The sequence below is a fragment of the Caenorhabditis briggsae genome (assembly GCF_000004555.2).
Source record: "Caenorhabditis briggsae complete genome, chrIV, whole genome shotgun sequence".
Lineage (NCBI taxonomy): Eukaryota > Metazoa > Nematoda > Chromadorea > Rhabditida > Rhabditidae > Caenorhabditis > Caenorhabditis briggsae.
Window position 1 is genome coordinate 6870156 of NC_013487.2, and position 9085 is coordinate 6879240.

Below are 9085 nucleotides of genomic sequence, written 5' to 3' on the forward strand. Positions count from 1 at the left end.
AAAATATGGACTCACATCTAATAAATAAATAGTATTTATATCGACAGGCAGAATGAGAGAAAGAAACTGCACATAAGATTAGTCTAATTCAAATTCCTCAAAAAAAAAGAAAGTATTACTGAATGAAAGGGAATTAAACGAAAGACAACTGCTCCAAAGAAGTAGTGAATGTCATTCGAGAGGCTCCAGTGAAAAAGATTCACCGCGAAATTAAAAAAAAATGTATGGGGCGATGAAGAGCGATATGGAAGTTTTCCGGAAAAGAAATCATTAAAAAAAATAATACAGTGTAATTTTAAAAAATCTACTCAGAAATCTGTTCGTTGATTGGAAGGGGGTGCGAGGCAAACCGAGAAAAATGAAGAGAGATTTGAAATTTTTTCCAAAATTGTTTTAATTAGAATTAGAAGACATTCAGAGAAACCCGCAAATGGAATGAGAAGGGAAAAACAAGGAGATGAGAAAGAAAAAGATTATAATTGAGAGACACAAATTTTGTCGTTATTTCGATGATCATTTTGATTTTGTTCCACGTCTTCAGGCTTTGGTAGTTCACAGATCTGAAAAAAAAACGTTGGATTACTGTAGTTATCGTAAATGATTACAGGTGGTGCACAATTACCGTAGAAACTCTAATAGAACGGTATCCAAGCAGTCAACTTTGAGCTTATTTATCTGGGTTCTTGTAAAAATATTTAAAAAGTGGTGAACTAACAAAATGTTTATTCTAATATCAGTAACATTTTGTTAGTGGACCACTTTTTGATGTCTTTTACAGAAACTGAAATACCGCATTTCCTCTAATAGAGGCCCATGGGCTTCTATTTTTCAACCTCCTTCTGTGGGTCAACTAATTTTTTTTAACGTTCAAATTGGAGGGTTTTCGGTGTTTAACTGAAGTGGAATAGTAATAAAACGACAAGAGTAAACGGAAATTACCAGAAACATGGACAAAAAAGAGTATGTCTGCCCTAACCGAAAAGAAAAATGCACAGCTAGGGTGGGCTTATATAAGAGGGAATACGGTATATAGGCTCAAAGTTGATAGTTTGGGTGGCATTCTATTAGAGTGTTTACGGTTTCTGATAAAAATGGGTATATCTTTAGACGTAAGTCTCTTGGAAGCACGAAAGTTGATAGAAATATAACTTAACATTGGACTCAAATCTACTGAAATTTTAAAAGCGATTCCTCAAGTCTAGGTATTGTTATGATTGTCCAAAGTTGAACGGCATAATGCCTTGTGATTTTCATGTGATGAAGCAACTTTGACAAGCGATAACTCAGCTCAAAATTGATCAAACAAGTTGAAACTTGGACAGTTTTCTGTTGAATTATTGTGATTTTTGCACTCCAAATTCGAGCACAGTACAAAGCAGTACTCAAATGTTATGCTAGTTGAAACTTGTGTCCGGGAAATTATGCGCCCCCATGAAAAATACAAATACCTGATTCAAATTTTGATTGAACGTCACTCGTGTCTCTCGATCCAACTCGTCCATTTCCTCGTTTTCTTTTGAGACACAGCATCTGAAAATCATAGTAACTTTCTTTAAAAGTCGTTCCCCCCAAGTTGGGGGCCCCAACAAAAAAAAACTCACAATCGTCGTTTACGTTTTGTCGTTCCTCTTAATGAAGCTGTTTCACTGGGTGGCGGTGTATTCCTTCCTCCTTCGAACATCACTTCTGATTCTACGAATTCTCGTTCTGTTGCCTTCTCAAGACATTGTAGCAGGTGGTGATGTTGAATTTCAAAGATATCCTCGTCACGAAGAGCATCGAATGAGAGTTGGCCTGGAAATTAGTTTTGATTCGAAAAATGTCTGGTTCCTATAAGAAATTTAGTTACCGTAAGACATGCAATAGAAGGGTTTCTTATTTTTAACTAATTTTTCTCGGACCCAGTTTTGATATCTCTCAAAGGAACCGAGATAATGGATCTTAAAGTTGGCTGGGCTTCTATTAGAGCGAATACGGTAATCTTTAATAATGTGTGTCTACTGACTTTAAGTCGAATCAACAAAGTTACGAATTCTAACTTACCCTGCTCGAACGCTTGCATTCTCGCTTCATGAGCTTTCTTCTTGTTGAAGAGCGCCTGTCCCGAGGCGTTTTTGACGATTCGAATTCTGGCGAGACGAGCTTTCTGTAAATGACTTTTTTCCAAACACTCTCTTCTCTGCTTCCATACCTTCTGTGCCCGTCGCTTATCAGCTCGTTGATTCTGATGATAAATTCGTGAGAAGTTGCTAACGATAACGGGAACCGGTAGAGCGATTACCAACACTCCGGAAAGTGAACAGATTCCTCCCACTATTTTACCCATTATCGTTGAAGGCACCATATCTCCGTAACCCAGTGTTGTAAGCTGAAAAATATTACTGTTTTTCGGAATTTGTCCCCAACAGTTGACAGGCTACTACTGCATTTGGTCTAAAAGAATGTCGTCTATAACTTTAAACTCGGAGCCAATTTATCTCGGTTGCTGTGAAAGATATCAAAAGTTTATCAACTAGTAAAATGTGTATCATAATATCACCAACATTTTATCAGTTTACGGAGTTTTGATATCTCTCAAAGCAACAGAGATAAATGAGCATGAAGTGGACGGTTCGGGTAAGCGTCTATTAGAGCAATATCGATAGCTTCACATTTTTCAAAAAAAAAACTCACCGTAACAATAGTGTACCAGAAAGCTGATGGAATTGATGTGAACCGTGTAGCTTCGACTTTCTTCTCTGCATAATACATGATTGTTGCAAATATGATAATCGCCATTGCCAAGGAGAAAACCAGGAATCCCAGTTCACTGGCACACGACTTCAAAGTGTATCCCAGAATTCGAAGACCTTGTGAGTGACGAGAGAATTTGAATATTCGGAAGACACGCTGAAAATTTCAGAGATTTCGAAGGGTTGTGTTATTCTAACTAATGAAGTCCAGAAGCTTCTGTCTCTTCTTGATGCTAAAAGAAGTTATTGCCTTCGATACCAAATTGAAGATTTTCATAACTTGTATGAAACAGAGATTTTTGACTCAAATTTAAAATCAAATATTTTTTTTCTCAGTATTTTGCTTAAGATCCCAATCGACTTCGTTAATATATTTAATAATGTTTGGAGAATGGTTTTTGTTTCATCTGTAACATGAAATACCGTAAACACTAAAAGAATCCCCCAACCCGTTAACGAGTTCATATATCTCATTTCCTGTGAAATGTATCAAATAGTGGCCCACTGAAAAAATGTTAATCATGATTCTAAAAATATTTTGTTTGCTGGTTACTTTTTGATATCTTTCACAGGAACTGATATAAATCGGCTCAAACTTGAGCGTAAATGGGGGGCATTGTTTCAGGTTTTACAGTGGGTTTACTGATATTACTTGTTAAGCAATACCTAACAGTTTGTTTCATAATGTTTTTAGAATAGTCCACAGAACCAATCCTAAATAACATTCAGAAAAAAAACTTACAAAAACTCTCAACGTCACAAACAATCCGGATACATCCTTGTTGTCAGTGAGTCCTAAACTGACGTAGTATGGCATGATCGCAATGACATCGATCACACTCATTATTGATCTGGAAACAGGAAGCATTTTAAAACAGACACTTCAAACAGAATACTCACCTCATGAATTTACATCGATCAGGAGCAGCAAACAACCGTAAAAAGTACTCAATCGTAAAAATGATCACACAAGCCGTATCAACGACGAAGAATTGTTCTTCGTAGGCTTCTCCACAAGTAACCGCCATATTATCTTGATACCAGCATGGAATGGTTTCTACTATATTACAAAGCACCGAGACGGCAATAAAAAATCCGGTGACATAATAAAATACAAGTGCTATTGATGAGGTGTGAGGATTCTCGAATGCTGCCCACATTTTTTGTTGGAGGGATAGTTTTGCTGTGTTGGCTTCTGCTGTTTCCACTCGTTCTTCCATTAACCTCTCCTGGTTTTCTCGTTTCTTATCTTTGTAGTCTTCATAGCAACAATCTGATATCAGATCTGGCATGATTCCAAAGAAACTCAGCTCCTCGTCGTAGGCAACAAGACATTCGTGGCGAGGGTACTGAAATTTTGATACACAGCGTGATCCGTGTCTACTAGTTTTATTTAGATTCAAAACTGTATGATAACTTGTTGAAAAAGTGAATGTTATATTGAATTAAATTCACATTAAAAAGATATACTGCTTCAAAAAGTAGATTTCACAGGTTAGATTTTTGAAAAAACTTAATTTACGTCCTATATTATTGTAAAGCATTAGCTATTTAGCTTTGGAAAATGCATATAAATGCTCTGGAAGAAGGGCACTCTGACTTCAGGTTTATCAGATTATCTCGGCGCCTTCTAAAAATATCAAAAATTTGTAAACTGAGAAAATATTGGTGAGATTATGATAAATAATTTATCAGTTTAAAGTTTTTTGATAGCTTTTAAAGGAACCGAGATCATTGGGCTCAAAGTGAAAGTACTCAAAGGCTCTTTAAATTCTAATTTTGAGGCCATATATCTCATTTCCTGTTGAAGATATGAAAAAGTTGTTGTTTATCAGAATATCGCCAACATTTTACCAGTTGACAGTTTTTTGATTTCTGAGAGGAACCGAGATAATTGAGCTCAAAGTGTACGTATGAGATGGGCTTCTATGAGCATTTACAATGTAAAAGTTATCCAAAGAACAAACGCATACAAGATTTACTGTTTCAAAACCACCATAAAATGTTTTTTTTATTGTCTTATTATTAATCCAGCACAGATTATTACACTGAAACATTTCAAACGTAAAAAACTCACATGTAGCTTTCCCGTTCGATAAAACGTCAGAATGTGCCTAAAGATGTCTGGATCACGATCAAAGAAGTACTCTCCGGTGTCTTCATCATAGAAGAACTCTTTCTCGTTTGATCCCAAAAGTGTTTCCGGAAACTTTTCCAATGTGTTCTTCCACGTTTCAAACCGTCTTCCGGATATGTTGATCGCCAGTTTCTCATCGGATACATGATCCACGGCGAGATCTTTGGCCTGAAAAAAGTAACTGATAAATCTACAATCAAAGCTTTTCTAGTTTTTGCAAACTCTCGATAACTTGTTCTGATAAATCTACAATCAGTTTTTGCAAACTCTAGCCTCTCATCGTTGATCAGGAATTCCCCAAAGTACCTGGAACTACAAAAGAGGATCTAATCTCTCATTGCATATGACACTCGTATCACATTTCAACCCGTCTTTTTCCCTCTGAAAAGAGACATCGACCACCTAACGAGCACGTGTGAACAACAACAAGAAGTCATCTCTTGATGTATGAACAGTTGCCAAATAATTATTAATTGTGAGAGAATATTTAGGGGCTAATTAGTGAGCAAGAGTACAAAAAATATTATGTTTCAATTACTATGTAAGATGTTGGTCTCTAATAACTTTTCGTTCCGTTACCCATCCGTATTACTTCTACTTGAAGGTCTTCTGAGCTATTGATCTAAAATTCCAAAAAAGATACCTGTATTGCAACTGGGGCCTGTGGCATGGGCTGTCTCGAGATGGGAACCCACCCGATTGCGGCGGCTCTCGCGAACGGCAGCCACGCCGCCACCGAAGCCATTCTGAACTTGACGACGGCGTCGGACTTCTGATGGTTTTCTTTTCTACTTCAGGGTTATTTGCGTAATTGTGTATCTTGTGGAGAGATCTGAAAAAAGTAGATTTATTCAGAGAGTCACAGTAACGAATGAGGAAAGTAAGAAGGTACAGTTGTAAAGAGACAGAAACAGAAAATATGTGCTGACAAATCAAAGTTCCTAGCAACTACTTTCTACAAGATACAGTATCTCTCAAAATGCTACAACTGGCTCATGAACATTTTGTGGACCCGACTGAGTGAAGTCGTCAGTAGTAACAAAAAGTACAACATGGCACTTTCTTTTTCAAAAGCCAACTTTAAACTTTGCCACTTTTTTTGCAAAAAAAAAACAAAAAGGTTTTCCTCTCTGATGGTTTCTTTGGGTACCCCCTTCTTCTTGATGACGACGACGTGAACTGCTCAAATTACCCGTAAACGACGACGTCGGTCGGTTGGTCGGTTGAAGAAGAAGAAAGCGAAGCAAGAAGCCGTGGGACACAAACGGGGATGAGTTGAAAAAAAATGGAGAAAAGGAAAAGGGAAGAAGTGTTACATTTCCAATTTCACACTTTTCTCTTTTCCTTCTTCAATTTTATCCAATTTTGTGTAAAGAGGCCCTAAAGGCTCGCAGCGCCACGGGGCCCTCCTTGAGTCTTCGGATATATAGAAGAAAGAAGAAAAACGATAGACAAAATTGGATAGCAAAAAGTCGTCGTCTCCTTCGCGAAGACGTACGGGAGCGACGTCTTCAGAAGGCACGGAGAAGGAGAGGAGATGGAGAAAATGAAACTCGATATTCAATTTTTGCGAGAGGAGATGACTTGCTCTCCTCGATTTTTTGTGCTTATTTCAGTGAGGATTTGAATTGGATAAAGAGAAAAAAAATGAGATGACGAAGGAACAAGAAGTAAGAAAGGAAATCAAGAGCAACAGAAAAGAGAGTACAGAATCAGGTCAGATATGGATTTTTATTCTAGAAGAGATTTTTCGGGATTTCAAGCTACGTAGAAGATGAAATTGAGTGTGAAAAAAAAACAGAACTTTACCAGGAATTTGAAACTGTAGTATTTAGATAGATGAAAATTGTGAGAGTCACGAAAAAGTGGTATTTAGACTTTGCTATACTATAATTTTGGAGTAGATCTAAAATTAAATTTTACACATTTTTGTAATTCAAAAATTGTTAATAGCCACAGTATTTTGTGAGATATGCGCATTTAAAATTCACCTGCGACCCCGGTAGGCGGTAGAGGAGGAGACATGGACACCAACTTTTAAGGCACACATCTCAAAAAATAAATAAAGTTACGAAAATATTAAAATTACAAAAATGTGTGAAATGTTATGTTTTCAGTTTTTACCAATTTTAAATATTATGCTTTTAAAACAAACAACAATTTTCGATATTTTGCTTCTATCAGCCCAAAACAATTCCTAATTATTAAACCATTGTTTGAACTGTTGTATATAAAACAGTTTTTAAATTTTTTTTTTAATTTATAAAAAATTCGAAATAGCAGTTTTATTTTCAAAATTTCTCTTCAATTTTCTGATTTTAAAGGGGGACTCCGATCAAAAATTTTTATTGCATTAAAATGTTCGAAAAGTTGTCTATCTTCCCAATATTATAGCGAAAAAATCCGAAATCCCCGAAAAATGCCGCTAAAAGCGAAAAATTTTCAAAAAAAGTTGCTAGGAGGGACGAGGATTTGAATTCCCGCGCAGTGAGAAACCTAGGCCACGGCGCCTGACAGCCGTTTTTTTCAGTTGGCCGACAGTGTTTTTTTACGTTTTTTACGTGCCGGACATGAAATTGAAAAAAATCCGGAAAAATTGCCACGTAGGAAAGGCGCCCGCTGCCGTGGCCTAGGTTTCTCACTGAAAATCCTCGTCCCCCGGCTGCACCTTTTTTTGAATTTTCTTCCTTTTCAACGGCGTTTTTTGGGAATTTCGGATTTTTTTTTGAATTTTTTCGCAATAATATTCGGAAAATAGATAACTTTTAACACATTTTAATGCAATAAAAATTTTTGGTCGGAGTCCCCCTTTAATAGCAATTTTTATCTAATTATTCAAACCCCAATGGGTACTTGACTAGAAACTGGAACAGTTATTATTTGGATTTTCTTTATTTTTCTTCGAAAACTCTCCAAGGAGCAAAAACGACATCTATCGTAAAAATTGGATGGCTCGATAAAACCCAACTTCTCTATACCTCTCAAAAAACAAACAACACCTAAAAAAATTCTTGAAATCTAGACCGCCAGGTATTCATAATAAACAAACTAGAAAAAAAGAAACACGGAAGGAAAAAAGCAGACAATGTTGCAGTTAATGAACGTAACAAACTTTCCCACCCAGATCCCATTTCATTAGTTTTTCTTTCTCTCCATCTCTATTCCTCTCGCATTCTTTCACACTCCGCCAGGAGTTTCAAAATGCAGAGATGTAGAAGGTCAAAATATCAGAGAACAGTCTCAAAAATTGTTATATCAAAGGTACATTTTTGAACACCGAGAGATAAACCGTAATCTTCTTAGGATTCTAGAATGCACTAAAAGATTACTGATTGGGAGACTTCATAACCTTGGGCTCGCGAGCTACGTATTTTCCTACAATAGGACCTACTATCTCGTCATGGCAAGGAAGGAACATGATCATTGATGACGATGTAGGGACCCCCAAAATAGAAGAAAAGTGGTGGTGGTGGTGTGGACATATTAAGAGAATAAGAAAAAGGAAACAGAGCTCCTCTAGAATGACTTGACTACGATTAGAAAAGACAGCGGAAGAGAGGAATGAAAAGAGAAAAACGACAAGAATCCACGACTCTCTCCATGGATAATCACCGGAAAACCGACCAGATTTGGGGCGCGAGAATCGTGAAATATATTCAGAGAGAGCTCTAGATACAAGGGGTGGGGATGACGAAAATCTGAAGTTAAGAAGCTTTCGAGGACTTTGGGATCAGGAGATGGAAGAAACGTTTCCTAATTTAATATCGCGATTACGAGAACTGAAAAATTTATAGAGTTTCAGAAACAGTGTTATTAGAAATCACTGCTAGCTCAAAATACTGGCTCTGAGCTAAAAAAAAATAATTAAAATTGATAGACATGAAAGAATTTGGAAGGATTTGAGGGTATTAATGGAACTGCGGTTCGATGAAGAAACGTCATCAAATCCTCATTTATACATAGCTTTTAGAATACGATACTTGTAGTCACATGTCAAAAAGCACGAGATATACGATACTGACGATACTGATGAGGTACAATTTCTGTTTTTAGATGATTGAGCTCAAGCGAGAAGAAAGTGATTTGTGACGATGATGGTAAACGATTTGACGGAATTTAATGAAGAATTGAAAAGGTAAAATTTTGTAACGTTTCTGGTTTCCTATTTTTCAGGACGTTCGATGGATGGACTTCGATTGAACTATTAATGAAAATG

The 9085-nt window shown here is 36.7% G+C and overlaps 1 protein-coding gene across 1 annotated transcript; it reads right to left on the reverse strand.

The window, feature by feature from the left end:
* Positions 1 to 473: 473 nt before the first annotated feature.
* CBG05460 lies at positions 474 to 5614 on the reverse strand (the record flags this gene model as incomplete). The annotated part of the gene is made up of 9 exons (XM_045235397.1): positions 474 to 560; positions 1449 to 1530; positions 1602 to 1794; positions 2044 to 2368; positions 2674 to 2889; positions 3475 to 3583; positions 3633 to 4081; positions 4810 to 5037; positions 5513 to 5614. 9 exons carry the CDS (start codon positions 5612 to 5614, stop codon positions 474 to 476), a joined length of 1791 nt encoding a protein of 596 aa, XP_045092948.1.
* Positions 5615 to 9085: the final 3471 nt, after the last annotated feature.